This window comes from Artemia sp. Qi Xiang Cuo, chromosome 11 (genome assembly GCF_049724085.1).
Source record: "Artemia sp. Qi Xiang Cuo chromosome 11, ASM4972408v1, whole genome shotgun sequence".
NCBI lineage: Eukaryota > Metazoa > Arthropoda > Branchiopoda > Anostraca > Artemiidae > Artemia > Artemia sp. Qi Xiang Cuo.
The window spans coordinates 35,595,532-35,613,219 of NC_142804.1; the positions used below are offsets into that span (position 1 = coordinate 35,595,532).

General features: G+C 32.1%; 2 protein-coding genes across 5 annotated transcripts in view; both read left to right on the plus strand.

The window, feature by feature from the left end:
* Window positions 1-8,282, plus strand: part of GatA (glutamyl-tRNA(Gln) amidotransferase subunit A, mitochondrial) — a 136,625-nt gene extending 128,343 nt beyond the window's left edge. The window contains exon 10 of one of the 4 annotated variants that reach the window (XM_089096739.1): window positions 7,267-8,281. In XM_089096739.1, coding sequence (XP_088952865.1) covers window positions 7,267-7,424 — 158 coding nt within the window. In that variant the 3' untranslated portion in view covers window positions 7,425-8,281. Of the gene's footprint in view, window positions 1-7,266 lie in introns of all 4 variants that reach the window. The other 3 variants (XM_089096738.1, XM_089096737.1, XM_089096740.1) reach the window with 3 other exon arrangements.
* Window positions 8,283-13,028: 4,746 nt separating this feature from the next.
* Window positions 13,029-17,688, plus strand: part of bc10 (BLCAP apoptosis inducing factor bc10) — a 30,146-nt gene continuing 25,486 nt past the window's right edge. Inside the window, exon 1 of the mRNA XM_089096743.1 lies at window positions 13,029-13,080. The gene's annotated coding sequence lies outside the window, so the exon portion shown is untranslated. The remainder of the gene's footprint in view (window positions 13,081-17,688) is intronic.

Consider the following 17,688-nt stretch of genomic DNA (forward strand, 5'->3'; position numbering starts at 1 on the left):
AACTGGACCAAGTCCAGGTTGCCTCACACCTCTCAATTTTTTAACATACCAGTACATTATTTTACTGTTATGCCGTCTAGCTGCATCTTCCAGATCCTTGGTAATTTTATCCATGGCCTCCATTTCACACCTCCTTAGTTCATATTTTAATGATTTCTCCACTTTCTTTTTATTCCTTTTGTTTTCGTATGATTTATCACCAAGATAATTCTTGTACTAGTCCTTTCTCCTTTCTATTAAACATAAAGCTTTTTCACAAATATTCTTAGCTGCAGTTCTAGCTTTCTTCCCTAATACACCTTCAGCAGCTTCACAAATTATTCTTCTAAAATTATTCCAACCATCTTCCACATTATCAAATTTTAAACTCTTAAGATTAGTATTCAACTGTTCCTGGAAAGTTTCTCTCAAATTCTCATCCTGGAGTCTACCAACATCATAACTTCCCGGGAGGTATAAGAGCATAGAATAAACAATTTAAAGTCAAATATTCTTTTACAAACACTTGTAATTAGTTTTCGCAATGCATAGATGTGTATCATCTCACTTATGATGGATTTCAGCTTTAAAATTTGGATATTAAGTCTGCGAATGCTAAAAGTAATGGAAGCTACAGTGATGACAGTGGTCAAATATGGCTCTGAAGCATGGGCGAATCGAAAAGTGGATGAAGATTTGCTAGGTGTTTTTCAGAAAAATTGCCTACGGATTGTTCTAGGTACCCGGATAACTGACCGTATTTCAAACAGTAGGCAATACGAAAATGTGATTGAATCTCGCTTTCTAGGGCTATAATGAAAATAATTTCTTAGGCCACACTGCTTTTCCATTTAAAAAAAAAAAAAAATTAAACAAGAAAAACGGGTTTTAATTTTCTATAAAGCAGTGAAATACAAAACAATTAATTATACATAAATAATCCGAATATTTCGGCCCCACGTCCGGGAGCCTTTCTCAACGGAAAACAAAAATATAAAATTAAAAAAAAAAAAAAAATTTCTTTTTTTTTTAATTTTTTTTTTTTTTAAATGGAAAAGCAGTGTGGTCTAAGAAATTATTTACGTCTAGCCTACGGGTGGCAAAGGACCAATTCAATTTTATTATTTTTGAATTTAACAAAAAAACATGTCAATATAGTTACATAACAAAAGGTTTTAGAAAAATGCAAAGTAAATAAAATAATTCCGAAATCGTTTCGTTTTAACTATACTTTAAATACATATAATGAACAAAAGGACACGAGAAAAGTAAATTTACTAAACTTAAACTATGTGCTGAAAGATAAACGTTTCCAGAGATCACAAGTTGTAAAAGAAATATATTTTTAAAAACATAGCCTTGGTAATTTCCTTAATACAAATGATTTCCAACAAATTATATCAATCTTTAAAAATTCTTTTGAACATGTTCTAAGATTATCTAGGGAAAGACTAAACCAAAAATTTTTGCAGTTAAAAAGGGAACAAGAAAAACAAAAACAAAAACTATCAATGTATAAGCCTAATTATTTCCCAGGCCCTTGGGTGGTTAATTTAAGCAAAAACGAGTTAACCAAAGAACAAAAGGAAATCCTTGAAAGAGGTATAAAATTTGGAATACATCCTAAAAATGTACCGATAGAGGAAATTATTTCAAAGATTGAAACAGGGATTCATAAGTTTCCAAAAGATATAAATAATGTAGATGAATTAAGACTAAGGGTAGTGAATATTTTAACAGATTTCGGTAGTTATCAAGAAAAAGTTAAGAACAAAGATATTAAAGTTTTAAAAGATTTAAAAAAAGATGATTCTCTAATAATAACGAAAGCGGATAAGAGCAATACTGTAGTAATCGTAGAAAAAGATGATTATGATAGTAAAATAGAAACAATTCTAAGTGATACTTCAACATATAAAAAACTTAACTCGAACCCAACTGAATTGTATGCTAAAAGATTAAGAAAAGATTTAGAAGACCCTCAAACAAATGGAAGTATCACACCCCAGATGTATCACAAGTTCTTTCCAAGGGGATCAGTTAGCCCTAGAATATATGGTTTGCCAAAAATACATAAAACTGGCATCCCCTTAAGACCTATTGTTCCAACAACCAATTCACCAACGGTAAAAATCGAGAAATGGGCAGCATTGACACTTAAACAATTATTATATATCCAAATTTCGTATATAATAAACTCGGAATTTTTAAAAGATAAACTTATAAGTGTAGAAATATCAGAAGAATCTAGATTGTACAGTTTTGATATAAAATCCATGTATACGTATATTCCTTTTGATAAATCGTTTAGTATTTTATCCAAAAAACTTGAGGAACGAAAAAATGAGATAGAAGAATTATCTTTGGGAATTGAACTGGAAACTATATTAAATTTAGTCAGAATAACTAGCAGATATACTAACTATTTCACGTTTAGAGATAATTTTTACCATCAAATTAGGGGTTTAGCAATGGAAGGGCCTTTAAGTCCGTTGTTAGCAAATATTTATGTAGAGTATGTTGAAAATTTAGCTATAGAAACATATTTTTTGAAACCTAAATTTTGGGGCAGATATATGGATGATATTTTAGTTATTTTGAATTATGGGGAATCAGAAATTGAAGGTTTTTGGAACATTTAAATAATTTGGGAGGAGAATTAATTTTTACAATTGAAAAGGAAACAGAGAATAAGTTACCGTTTCTAGATATTTTGATCCATAGAAATAATAACAAATTAGCATTTTCAATTTACCGTAAACCGACTAGTAACAACCGTTACTTGTCTTTCGCATCAAATCATCCGATCCAGGTAAAAAGGGGTGTGGTTATTTCTTTAGTGGATAGGGTATTAAAATTAGCATCACCAGGATACATAAGAAATGAACTAATTTTTATTAAGGATGAATATGTAATGGCTATCCGGAAAATATGATTTCTCAAATAATTGAAAAAAGGAAAAAAAAGTTGACGGAACCAAAAATATTAGAAGAAGATGGGTCAAATGAAGAAACAAATTACATAACATTGCCTTTTATCCCAATTTTATCACAAAAATTAAGAAGAGAATTAAAAAAACATAATATAAATACAGCATTTAAATCAGGACATAATATAAGCTCGTTGTTAAATAAAGGGAAAGACAAGGTACCGAGAAATTTGGAAAAGGGAGTTTACAAAATTCCATGTTCTTGTGGTAAATTTTATGTGGGAAGAACGCAACAAACTTTAGAAAATAGGCTACAACAACACAAGAATGCAATAGATTACGCTGTAAAACAAAACAACACTCCAGAAAAGATTGAGTCAGTTGTTGCAAAACATCTTTATAATTTTCCTCCTCACAGTATTTTATTTGTTCAAACAAAAATAGTAGATAGGTCGGTATGACTTTTACAAAGCTTCAGTGAAATTATATAAATAAAAAAGATAATCTATGGGGGTACTAGCATCAATAAACATAAAGGGGAATGGAGGATCAATTCATTTTATTATAGTTTAATTAAAATGCAGGCAAAATATTCAACCAGTACTGATTTTAATAAAAGTTCTGAAACGAAAGATGACCTTGCGAACAAAGGTCAGAATGGGCTAAATGATGGGAAAAGTAAACGAACTGCAGCTAAGCTTGCAACCAAACGAATCCGTTCAATTTATAATTCATAAATTGGTTGATGAACTTGTGAAATTTAATTAGGGGTTATGGGCCGGGGGGTTAGTTGACCTTTTATTGTTTTGGTCTTTGTATAAATATATTCTTCATTTTTGATAGATTTTAATTTATATACTGTGAAGAGGCAAGTTGAATCATTATTGACATTCAGTGCATGGATGCGATTATTTAATATGTGAGTTTTGTTTCTTATTTATTTATATTTTTCTTTTGTTTTTTTTTCTTTCTCTTTATGTGTTTAGTATATTTTATTTTGATGTAAGTTAAGTTTTTTTTAAAAGAAATTTTTTTTTTGTTTAATTTTATATTTTTTTTTTTTCGTTGAGAAAGGCTCCCGGACGTGGGGCCGAAATATTCGGAGTATTTGTGTATAATTAATTGTTTTATATTTCACTGCTTTATAGAAAATTAAAACCCGTTTTTCTTGCTATAATGAAAAAAAGGTTGAGATGGCTAGAGTACGTTCTGCGGATGAAGGATGACAGATTGCTGAAACTTTCTATATAAACCTTATATGCCCCCAGGGCATAACTTACAACCCTTGCACTGAGGGCTCTGAGGGGGTTATCATTCTAAAAGACTTAATTTCCAGAACGTCTCTGTGTAGGCTTCGTCTCTGTGTGTGTGTCGTCTGTGTGTGTTTCTCGTCTCTGTTTGTGTGTGTGTCGTCTCTGTTAGTGTGTCGTCTTTATGTGTTTGTCATTTCTGTGTCTGTGTTGTCTGTGTGTGTGTCGTCAACTACGTTGAACAAAATGGATATCTCAAAATTTTGATTGGATGTGTTTTTGAAAATGGTGGGTGTGAGAGGGGCGTTAGTCACTATACAATCACTCTAAACAATTGAAAAAGGCACTATCCATTTCAATGTCCAATTGAATGAGCTCTTTTGAAGTTTCTGAGACAACAAATTCGATAAAAGATGTATGTACCCCAGAGCATAATTTACATCCATTGTCCTAAGGGCGCTGGGGGGAGGGGTTGTCATCCTTAATGACCTAATTTCCAAAACTTTCAACTACGTTGAATAAAATCGCTATCTAAAAATTTTGATTTGGATGTGTTTGGGGAAAAGGTGGGCGTTGAAGTGGTGTTAGTTGCCTTCCAATCACTTTTGACTATTAAAAAGGGTACTATCCCTTAGAATTTAAAATCGAATGAGCCCTTTTTCAAGTTTCTACGACAAAGATTTCGATAAAAACCTTATATGCCCCCAGGGCATAACTTATAATCCTTGCCCTGAGGGTTGTGGGGGAGTGTCCTCCTCAAAAATATATTTTCTATCTGGAAATCAACTATTCTGAACAAAATGGCTCTCTCAAAATTATTATTGGATATGTGTTTGGGGGAATGATGGGCGTGGAGGGGGGTAGTTGTCCTCCAATCACTTTCGACTATTACAAAGGGCACTAGTCCTTTGAATTTCCAATCGAATGAGTTTTTTTGAAGTTTCTACGACAACGCCTTCTATAAAAACCTTATATGCCCCCAGGGCATAACTTAAAACCCTTGCCCTGAGGGCTGTGGCGGAGTGTCCTCCTCAAAAACATATTTTCTATCTGGAAATAAACTACGCTGAACAAAATGGCTATCTCAAAATTTTGAGTGGATGTGTTTGGGGAAATGATGGGAGTAGGGGGGGGGGGCTAGTTGCCCTCCAGTCACTTTCGACTATTAAAAAGGGGGCACTAGCGCTTTGAATTTCCAACCGAATGAGCCTTTTTTTAAGTGTCTACGACAACGCCTTCTATAAAAGCCTTATATGCCCTCAAGGCATAACTTGATACCCTTGCCGCAAGAGCTTTGGGGGAGTTTACTCCTCAAAAACATAATTTCTATCTGGAAATAAACTACGCTGAACAAAATGGTTATCTCAAAATTTTGATTGGATGTGTTCGGGGGAATGATCGGCGTGGGGGGGGGCTAGTTGCCCTGCAATCACTCTCAACCATTAAAAGGTGTACAAGCCCTTCGAGTTTCCAATCGAATTAACCTCTTTTAAAGTTTCTATGACAACGCCTTCTATAAAAACCTTATATGCCCCCAGAGCATAACTTAAAACCCGTGCCCTGAGGGTTGTGAGGGAGTGACCTCCTCAAAAACATATTTTCTATCTGGGAATCAACTACGCTGAACAAAATGGCTATCTCAAAATTTTGATTGAATATGTTTGGGGGAATGATGGGCGGGGGGGGTAATTGACCTCCAATCACTTTCAAATATTAAAAAGGGCACTAGAACTCTCAATTTCCAATCGACTGAGCCACTTTTGAAGTTTCTACAACGACCCCTTCCATATGAAGTGCCCAGCTCGATAGGAAAAAAATAATTCATAATACATTGTGCCAACATCGTTCTTAAATGCCCTCAGGGCATAACTTAAAACCCTTGCCCCGAGGGTTGTGGGGGAGTGTCCTCCTCAAAAACATATTTTCTATCTGGAAATCAACTACGCTGAACAAAATTGCTATCTCAAAATTTTTATTGGATGTGTTTGGGGGGAATGATGGGTGTGGGGGGGGTCTAGTTTTCCTCCAATCCCTTTCAACTATTAAAAAGGGCACTAGCCACTTCAATTTCCAATCGAATGAGCCCTTTTTGAAGTTTCTACGACAATTCCTTCGATACGAGGTGCCTGACTGAAGAAGAAAAAAAACACATTGTGGCCACATCGTTCTCTATTTAGGCAGCGCTGACGGTTCAGCGCTACTACTATACATTTTTCGGCGTCATAGCCGTCAAAGAAATATTATTTTAAAATTAATTTCATATAATTATATGTAATGATATCTATGATTGTAATCTTAATTAAAAGTATCGTTATAAGTACAATAACTTATAAACCACGTATAGTTCGTTATAAGATAATTTGGTATTTTAACGTGTGAAGCCCGTCTATGTTAACTATATCTTTAGTATACTTCTTTGCTGCTCTCAACTTGTCACAACATCCAATTTAATAATCAATGGGGAGGAAGTTGAAAGTGAATCAGAGGCCTATACATTCTGAGTCAGCCCCGGAAGTTGTTTCATAGCTTCGGCATTTTCCGTTAAACTTTTTTAAAATATCTTCCATTCGTTAAGTTGCTTATCCAAATCCCGTTATTTTCTCTTCATTCTACAATAACCGAAATGTACATTATCGTACGCAGTTATTGTATTATCGTATGCAGTCATTAGACCCAATAAACTAGTGTCACACAACAAGAAAATCCCTTTTGGATATTATGGCCCTCAGTCATGGTGCCGTTGACAACTTTATAAGTATTGTTATAGCTTTTTTAGCTGTGGACTATTTTCCATTTTTTAACTATAGACGTTCCAGCTGTTAGTGTACCAGGCTCAGTTGTACATAATAACCGAAATGTACATTATCGTACGCAGCTATTGTATTATCGTATGCAGTCATGCAAATAGACCCAATAAATTAGTGTCACACAACAAGAAAAATCCCTTTTGGGTATTATGGCCCTCAGTCATGGTGCCGTTGACAACTTTATAAGTATTGTAATAGCTTTTTAGCTGTAGAGCTAAAAAGCTCTGCTTTTTTAATTACCTTTTTAATTACAATTTCTATAATGCAATTTCTATAATGTTTCGACCATTTTTAATTACAGGTGTTCCAGCTGTTAGTGTACCAGTTCAGTTGTCTTCACGGAGTTTGCCATTAAGTATTCAATTAATAGCCAACCACTTTGAAGAAGAGAAAATGCTATCAGTTGCAAAATGGATTGAGCAGCAAGTTGATTTTCCATTATTAGAGCTTGAATTATGATGTTCTTAGAACGCATTATTCACTTATCTACGATCTCTGTCGAAAAGGAATAAATGCAGCAGTTTAGTTTTTACGCGATGTCTTTTACTTTCCATTATTTGTTTCAAGACCATCATACAGGATATGAGTATTCTTGTAAGGAAGAATAAAATAAATACATAGATACGACAATTCCCTAATGTCATTAGTAACCAGGGACCTAATATTACGAAGGCTCTAAGTGCTGCTAAAATTATATCGGATTAGATGAAACAAGATAGATTCCTGCTGGACTGTGAGTCCTAGTTTTAGAAATTGGAACACCATAAGGTATGGATCAGAGGACGGCCTGAAGATGGTATAATGTTTCGACCAAAATGTAGTTTAACTTGTATATGGAAAAATTTTATAACAGATGGTGATAGGTTCAATTTCCATAAATAGTATTATTTCCTGTCTATTAGTATAAACTCTTTATTGTCGCCGTATCATTGCAAAAACTAGCTATTTGACATAAAGTAGCCATAGTTGACAAAATGCATGATCCGTCGTTTTTCGTTTTTTGTTTCATCAGTAAAATCTGCTCAATATATTGACTATGCTGTTAAACATCCGTGAAATTAACTCATTTTTATGACTAAACTCACTTGCTATTAAGCATGGGCACTGTTCTGTTTTTTGAAGAAACAGAAAAAAAATAAACAGGGCTTGAATGAAACAGAACAGAAACAGAACAGCTCAACAAAAAAACAGAAGACCTATTTCTGTTTCTGTTCTGTTTTTTGGTAAAAACAGAAAACAGCTGTTTTTGTTTAAAAAAAAACAGCTATTTAAACAGCTGTTTTTCGAACATCTAAAGCTTAAAGAAGAAAAAAATTGTAAATGATAAGTTTTGGTTTATTATTAGTACTATTGCAGCATTTTCCGCAAAAAAGAACAGTTTTTTAATAAAGGGGCGAAAAACTGTCTAGGCATACAACATCGCCATCCTGTTTTATGGTTATTTTCTTCCATTTTCCCGTTCCTTTTTTCCAAAAATGCGCTTTTATGTTTATACAGAATCTCCTCGAATTTCCCGGAGATGCATACTAATTATTTGAGACGTTTTGAAAATAAAATAATTTTCGTCGTCAAATTGCGCAGTCAACTCAAAGTCATTAGTGTTTAAGCAGAGCCCATAGTTGCTTTGGCGGGGGACAGTCTCCCCCTCCAGACCATGCTTTCCCCTTCCCCCAATCCTGATGTTTGGAAGCCATCTGAAACAATGTATGAAGGAAGAAAAATGCACAGGAAAATGACACTTCTTACCACCAAGTCAAAAATTTTCGTTGCTTCGCAGCTTAAAACATTTTTTAATATTAATTATTTCCTAGCCAATTTGTTTGAGAGACAAATCAAAAGTAAAATTCATGGTTTAAGGGTACTTTGTATATTTTTACGGTGCTTTGCGCTAGAAAATAATGTTCTAGGCCCTCCACCGAATTCATTCTTAAGTAAATATTTTAAATGAAATTTCTCAAATTCTGAATTTCAAAGAAGCTTAGACCCTTTGCTAGTCTTTGCTAAACAATACTTTCTTTAATTATTATCTTCTCTTAATAGGTTTTCAAAGGGATTCAATATAAAAACAATTGCACTTTTTCATAACTTATTTCGAAAATTTCTTTCGCTTTGCGGCAGAAAATACTTTCTCCGACCCATACACTTGTTTCATTATAGAAAGTGTTACTACATCAAACTTATGTTTTAAGAATACGAGTGGGCATGCTTTTGATTATTTAGGCAAGTTTTCAAGGTCCATTCCCAAAGGAAAAGGAGTTGTGACAACCTCGACTATCAATGTTTGAGCAAGTTTAACGACTCTTCGGATCGGATAGCCTGTGTTGCAACCTCATTTTTTTACAGACTCCCAGCTCCCCACTCTTTTTCTCCCCTCTTCTTTAGACACTGCATCAGTTTATTCGGATTCTTCAGCAAGCGTATCTTTATTTTCGGAGTTTTCAAAACAAAGAACAGAAAGACCGTCTGAATCATTTTCAACAGTTGGATCGACATCTTCGACTTCATCAAAGGATTCCAAGCAATCTTCTTCAGGGATGTCATTGGCTAAGCTTCGAGTGGACAAAAGTACAAGAACGCGTGCAGCAGATGAATGAAGACAACGGTAAGAACATGAAGTTCAGGAAAGGGTTCATATCCTTCAAGCATCGGTGACATTGTTCCCAGAATCAGTCACAACGTGGAACATCTTATCTGTCATTGAAAACTTCCTGATTGCAACTTGGATTGCTGAAAGGATGTTAGTAGTTGTATGAGAATGCTTATGTCTCTTGAAATGTGAAAGATAGTGGTGCAACCTGTGCTTATTGTTCATTTTCCTGGGTTAATAGGCAGTGATACCTATAAAGCCAGATCCTTTTCCAGACCAGCAGTGAAAAGTCAAGCTAGTCTGAGTGGCAGATCTTGAAACAGCCTTCTGAACTTCTTTTTTTCTGGTAGCAACTCTTATGTGACGATGGACAGTTCCCCCAAATGGTGCTTTCAAGCCCCCTGTTGTTTTTTTTTTTTTTTTTTAAATAAGCTGTTTCAAATCTTGTTTATCAAACGTAGAAAGTGGCAATTTATACTTAAACAGGGTTTTGCATAAGAGCATCCGCAGACCAACTTGTTTTGATCGATTGGAAATAAAAAAAACCATCGTATCTCTGCTCTTCTTATATCAGATTTCACTAATCCATTGCCCTATGTGTCACCTGCTTTACTATCTGGAGCTCTCTCAAGGGAAGCAGCCTTACTTGATACACTTTTTGTTGGTTTGGGTTTGTTATTTGCTGCACCAGCCACATATACTTTATCCTTGTGCATATCAATTGTATGCTTCCTTTTAAGATAGTATATGAATGTCATGGCAGAGACTCCCTTAGCCTTTAGAGACGCTCTTCAGAAGTTGCACCTAATACTTTCTTTGCTTCCTGTTTTCCGTAGGGTGCCCAGAGAGATGTCTTGGAACATCCAAGTCGTCATACGAAAATGACATCATGCTTGTCTTAAAAAAAAGGTTGATTTTAGGATTTTTCACAAAATTAGAAGCACCTTCCAGTAGCCTTTCATTGTGAAAATTGCACCTCCAGCCAAATATCCTACCTCTTCCACCTCAGTGGCGTAATTAGGGGGAAAGGGGCGGATTTCCCCTGAGCGGTTTCGTTTGCACAATGAGCCAAGATAACCTGTCGGCAAATAAAAGCAAAATGACAGCTCCTAACTACGGTTTCCTAAAAACTTAGACAATTTGCAACACAGTATAATAATATACAGTATTATAAGGTTATTTTCATTTATTATTTTTGAAGTGTATTGTGTATTAACCATGGCCCAGTAGGCTTTTATTGTTAATAAATCATATCATATTAATTTTTACGGAAATTTACTTGTCTATAATAGGTATTTAAGAGACAGATACAAGAAATAATATACTGCTTAGTGGCATTTTTTTTTAATTTGTTGTGCTGTATGGAAAAAATTACCGTGTTCATCGGAAGATGTGTTATTCTACAGAATGAGAAAAGTGTATCAGCATTTTATAAGACTTTGGCCAGCTAGGCCAGAATCAGCTAGTTAGGCCACTGTTTCAACTCTAGGCTTTTCCCTGAAAGGGTTTCCATTAATTTTATTTAGAGATGGTAGAAAAAGTATTTTTGGCATTTTGAAAAAGTATACGTTGTTATGTTGATGCAATAAAACGTGCCAATAAAAACATATATTTCTACTGGACAAGATTCAATACATTTACATTCCTCTCTGACTAAACATTTAAGAAAACTTGTTTTCTTAAATGTTTTCTGTCCAGGTCGGTTTTTATTGACTTGCTGCTCTTCATTTTCATTTATGACTCCCTCACTTGTTCGTTGTCGTATGTCTTCTAACTGCGTGTGCCTTTGCTCTTCGTTTTAATTTTTAACACGATCTAATTGTCGTTTTCGCATATATTCTAACCGACTAATATATATATATATATATATATATATATATATATATATATATATATATATATATATATATATATATATATATATATATATATATATATATATATATATATATATAGTTAAAAATATTATTAACTACATTAAAACTTTTCCGATTTTCATGAATGGATTTATTTACAGCACCTTTCTTTGCTAAATTCATGTTAGTGGTCCACCAAATAAAAAATGATACATCTAGTGGTCATTGAACGCCTAAGGGTTGGCTATTGCTGGTCTAAGCTATATACTTAGTTATCCTAAACTACTGGAAATCACAGCGACTTAGCGGATTGAAAAAAAATCTAGAGGCATTGGAATTTCCAGCTGCGAGAAAACATACTGAAGGATGAAATGAGTACCTAATTTTTATATTATTATCTGATATAATTTGTAAATCACCAGTATTTTCCATCTGTGTAGTAATTAGCAAGGTTCACTAGAAGTTGATAGATTGAAAGTTATATTCTGTAAGGTAAAAGTAGTTGTAATTTACCCAATCATATGCGCGATTTTGAATATTTTGTACCTTTCAATCACAAAATTAAAGTGGCAATCAAATTTAACTTTTTTGTAAATCGCAGCATCTGGGAGCAGCTATATCCCCTGCAAACTTAAATCAAGGCTTCGTTTGCGTTGATATCGCAAATTCGGCAGATAGTTCGACAGTTTGCTTTTTATCGCTTAATTTCTGCTTTTTTATGTTGATTTGGGATGTACTTCACGATTGTATGGTCAAATAAAAGAAAAAAAGAAGATTATATTGGTGATGGAAGCATCAATAAAAAAAGAAGAAAAAAATCTTTGTGTTTCAATCAAGATTATATTGGTGATGGAAGCATCAGATGAAAAATCCAAAAAAAAACTGATAGAAGCCAAAAGGAGTCCGATTCGGATTCAGGGTTTTTCAAAAGATAAAGACTCATATCTGACAAATTTTTGGTGGCAAATTCAAATACTTTACAATTTAGTAACTGAATTTACTAACTGACAGCTTTTCTTAAACTAGTTAGTTGATTTTAATGTTTTAACCATTCTTTAAAACAACCGATTTTCCAATAAATGAATGTTTTCAATTCACCCTTCATTTTCAATTAACAGTTTGACAATGGGATTTCTATGCGAACAAAAAAGAAAAAGGAGCTTTTTCTCCGCCGTCAGAAGAATCCTAAAAGGTCAACAGGATTTGAATATTTAACCTCATATTGATTGACATCATTATCCCTGCCAGCTGCAATTTTTGAAGGCAGTTTACTTTGTATAGCCAGCTATTATGATTGAACAGTCTTCAAGAATTTAAAAGGCTGTGATTAGCTGTAAAGTCAAAATCGGCCGTACTATTTACAGTTTGAATGGTTTCAATCAGGACGACGCGTTTTGCGAATCGAACACTTATTGTGCCGACAGAGAATAATGCCCCGCTACTGACAGGGTGAATGATGTCTATCAAGACGACGCTTTTTGGAAATCTAACGCCTTCTGTGTCGACAGAGAATCGAATAAAACGTAAAAATTCCCTATTACGTCGATAAAAATCCTAGTCCAAACGTTACTTAACATGTGCTTTTCTTTGTCGCCTTTGAATAGATATTGAAGAAACAGAGGTGAAGTGACGTCACGTATTATGAATAAGCTGATGTACTGAGGGTTAATAGGTAGGCCTAGGTCTTGATCTAATAATAAGTAAAATATAAAAATACTGTTAAAAGAAAAGTGTTTTGAGCCTCATACCTTTGCTCAATCCCAATTTACAAGGTTTTAAAGATATGTAAATTGATTTCTTAAATTTAGGAAAAACCCTTGATATGGCTTGAATTTCTACTGAAATAGCCTAACAGAAATCAGATTTAAAATAAAATTGAAGCTAAGTTAATAAAATAGAAATTGAAAAACTTAAAATTAAGGGCAAACTTTAGTGAATACATGTATTAAGAGACAATTTAGATACATCACAAACTAACATAGCCTACCTCTAAAATCTTAATTTCTTCCTAAATTCAAATAGGCTTATGACATTTGTTTCTGTTGAAAATTTGGTAATTTCTTAGCAAATCATATTATTGAATTAGGAATAAAGCAAATACACCATTTGATGCCTTTTTTTATGCTGATTAGGAATATAATAATCATTTCTATCAGAAAAGAATTTCAGCCCCCTCTAACCTAACACCACCCCCATATGTGCAAATATATATCCTGAATTGACATATATAGGGGGGGGGGGCTAAAATTAATACCAAATATATACCAATATATACCAAATCATATTTTTGAGTTAGGAATAAAGTGAATACACCTTTCGATGCCTTTTTTTATGCTGATTAAAAATATAATAAGCATTTCTAACGGAAATGATTTTCCGCCCCCCCCCTATATAGGCCAATTTAGGGTTAGGTTAGGTTAGGTATAGCCTATATAGGGGGGGGGCTAAAATTCATTTCTGATTGAAATGCTTATTATATTCGTAATCAGCATAAAAAAGGCATCGAATGGTGTATTTACTTTAGTCCTAACTCAATAATATGATTTGGTATATATTGACCAATGATTGTTATATTTGTAATCAGCATAAAAAAAGGGTCAATATCTACCAAATAATATTATTGAGTTAGGACTAAAGTGAATACACTATTTGATGCCTTTTTGGTCAATATCTATCAAATCATATTATTGAGTTAGGAATAAAGTGAATACACCATTTGATGCCTTTTTTTTGTGCTGATTACGAATATAATAGGCCTAAGCATTTCTATCAGAAATGAATTTCAGCCCCCCCCCCCAATATAGGCTATACCTAACCTAACCCTGAATAGGCATATATAGGGGGAGCTGAAATTCATTTCCGATAGAAATGCTTATTATTTTCATAATCAGCATTAAAAAAGGCATCGAATGGTGTATTCACTTTAGTCCTAACTCAATAATATGTTTTGGTAGATATTGACCGCCTTTTTTTATGCTGATTATGAATATAATAATCATTTCTATTGGAAATAAATTTCAGCCCCCCCCCCTATATATGCCAATTCAGGGGTTAGGTTAGGTTAGGTATAGCCTATAGAGGGGGGGGGGGCTGAAATTAATTTCCGATAGAAATGCTTATTATATTTATAATCAGCATAAAAAAAGGCATAAAATGGTGTATTCACTTTATTCCCAACTCAATAATATGATTTTGTACATATTGACCCAAAAAAGGCATCAAATAGTATATTCACTTTAGGCTATTTGAAACTCAATAATAGCCTATGATTTGGTAAAAATTTACCAAAAATTCAGTTTGTATATTTCCATACTATATATTCATGATATATGCTTCCTGTGCATTTACTTATTCTTGATTTGTCACAGTTAATTCAATTTATGGGTAGGCTAAACCAGTTTTAACAAGATTGACACTAACACAGGTATATAGCCTTAGTCATATATAAAAGTAAGAGAAAAAATGTATCATCTTTGAGGGTCTGTAAAGGGCTTAAAGTTAGATTTGTGATGGAACAAATGTCATATATGGATTTGGGATAAAATTTGAATTCTAGAGCTAGAACTTTGTTTCTTAGCTATCTGAATTGTCTGTTAAAATACTGGTAAATTTTTGGCAGTTCATATTATTGACTTACAAATAAACTAAACATACCACTCAATGTCTTTTTTTATGCTAATTATAAATATAAGAATCAGTTTTGTCAGAAATGAATTTTACCCCCAACCCTATATATACCAATTCAGGGTATATATTTGCACATTAGGGGGGTAGGGTTAAAGTTTAAACTTACCTCTCATTTGCATGTTAAATAGACTTTACCCCCACCCCCTAATGTGCAAATATATACTCTGAATATATATATATATATATATATATATATATATATATATATATATATATATATATATATATATATATATATATATATATATAATATATATATATATATATATATATATATATATATATATATATATATATATATATATATATATATATATATATATATATATATATATATATATATATATATATATATATATATATATATATATATATATATATATATATATATATATATATATATATATATATATATATATATATATATATATATATATATATATATATATATATATATATATATATATATATATATATATATATATATATATATATATATATATATATATATATATATATATATATATATATATATATATATATATATATATATATATATATATATATATATATATATATATATATATATATATATATATATATATATATATATATATATATATATATATATATATATATATATATATATACAGGGGTGGGGTAAAATTCATTTTCAACAAAAATGATTATTATATTCAAATGAGCATAAGAAAGGCATTGAGAGATATGTTTACTTTATTTGTAAGTCAATAATATGAACTGCCAAAAATATACCAAAAATTTTTTGTCATAATTCATATATGGTGTAGACATGTCATGCATGCAACATCCTAAGCCCTATAAGTAAGAAAGGGGTAGACATTGTAGCTCAGCAATACCTTCCCAAAGAAAGCTTCATTCATCTAACTCCCTTTCAAAGATAGCTGATTCCCTTGCAGAAGCCCCTAAACTAGGATTTTACTGAAAACAGAAAAATAATGACATTCTTAATTTATGATATGAAGGATGTTTCTTTTAATCAAATAAATATGCTTCCTTCTACTGTTCCATTTTTAATGAAAATTAAACTGTGCTTTAAGCTGTGCAACAAGCTTGGTGTGAATTTACAACTGTGACTTATGATAAGGAGACATATTAAGAGAACAATTCTTACTTTATAATATGTATAATGATCCTAGTAAACTTATTATCCAAGGGAAGAAGCTTTATCCTCAAATCTTCCCTCTTTTTTCCTTCTTTTTCTAACTTAAAAGAAAAAAAATACAATTTTTTCCATGCTTTCAACAAAATATTTATATGTTCTGAATTTTGTGCTATAATTTTTTTTTATAGATGGCATTTATCTTGGCCATTCTAGTTCTGTTTAAAAAATAAAAACAAAATATGGTTCTAAGACATTCATGAATATCTTAGAACCTATGTATTAAGAGAGTATGTACCCCACCCCCTAATGTGCAAATATAGTACCAAAATTGCATTCTGAATCTGAATACAACCTTTATTTGTATCACAAATGAATGTCACCCCCACCCCCCTGATGTCCAAATATATATCCTGATTTGGGTATATTTAGAAGTTGGGGTAAAGTTCATTTGTTTATAGGCCTATTTAGATTCAGAATGCAATTTTTGGTATATATTTGCACATTAGGGGGTTAGGGGTATATACTCTGTTAATATATAGGTTCTAAGATATTCATGAATGTCTTAGAACCATATTTTAAATTAAAAAAAAATGGAACTAGAACAACCAAGACAAACACCATCTATAAAAAAAATTTATAGCACAAATTTCAGAAGATAAACATTTTCTTGAAAACATGCAAAAAATTTTAATTTTTTCTTTTAAGTTGGAAAAAAGAGGAAAGATTTGAGGATAAGGGTTCTTCCCTTAGATAATATGTTAACTAGGATTGTTATACATATTATAAAGTAAGAATTGTTTTCTCAGCATATCTCCTTATTATTAGTCACAGTTGTAAATTTATACCACAAGGTTTAGATTTTTAAAATTAAGGAAGGGGGAAAGGGCATTAGCCAAACTCCTGTTTGTAGTAATTTTTGGTTTTTGTAAGTTTGACTTGAATATTTAATTTTTTTTAAGATTAATATATCTATGTTAGTAGATATTATTTCTATGTTTTCTATGATGGTTTATTTTAATTTCTATTGGTTTTGGGTTTAATTTACTTTGTAATTTTAATTTTTGTTCATTTTGAGTTTGAATTATTAAAGGAATTTATTTCTGCTGGTCTTAAGTTTATAATGGCTTATTTTTCTTTGAAAAACATCTTTTCTGAAAGTTTTCTTAATTAATCTCTGTTTTTATTGCTTTGTTTTTGGTTAATATAATAATTATTTTTTTAGTTTTTCATGTCTAGTTTTGTCTAGGGTTATATTAAAGCTGTAATTTTGGAAGTGTAACTACCTCCTGGAAAGTTATGATGTTGATAGACTCCAGGATGAGAATTTGAGAGAAAATTTCCAGGAACAGTTGAATTCTGAACTGGATAGTTTAAAATTTGACAATGTCCCCATTGTCAAATTTTAAACTATCAAGATGGATTGAATAATTTTAGGTAAACAATTTATGA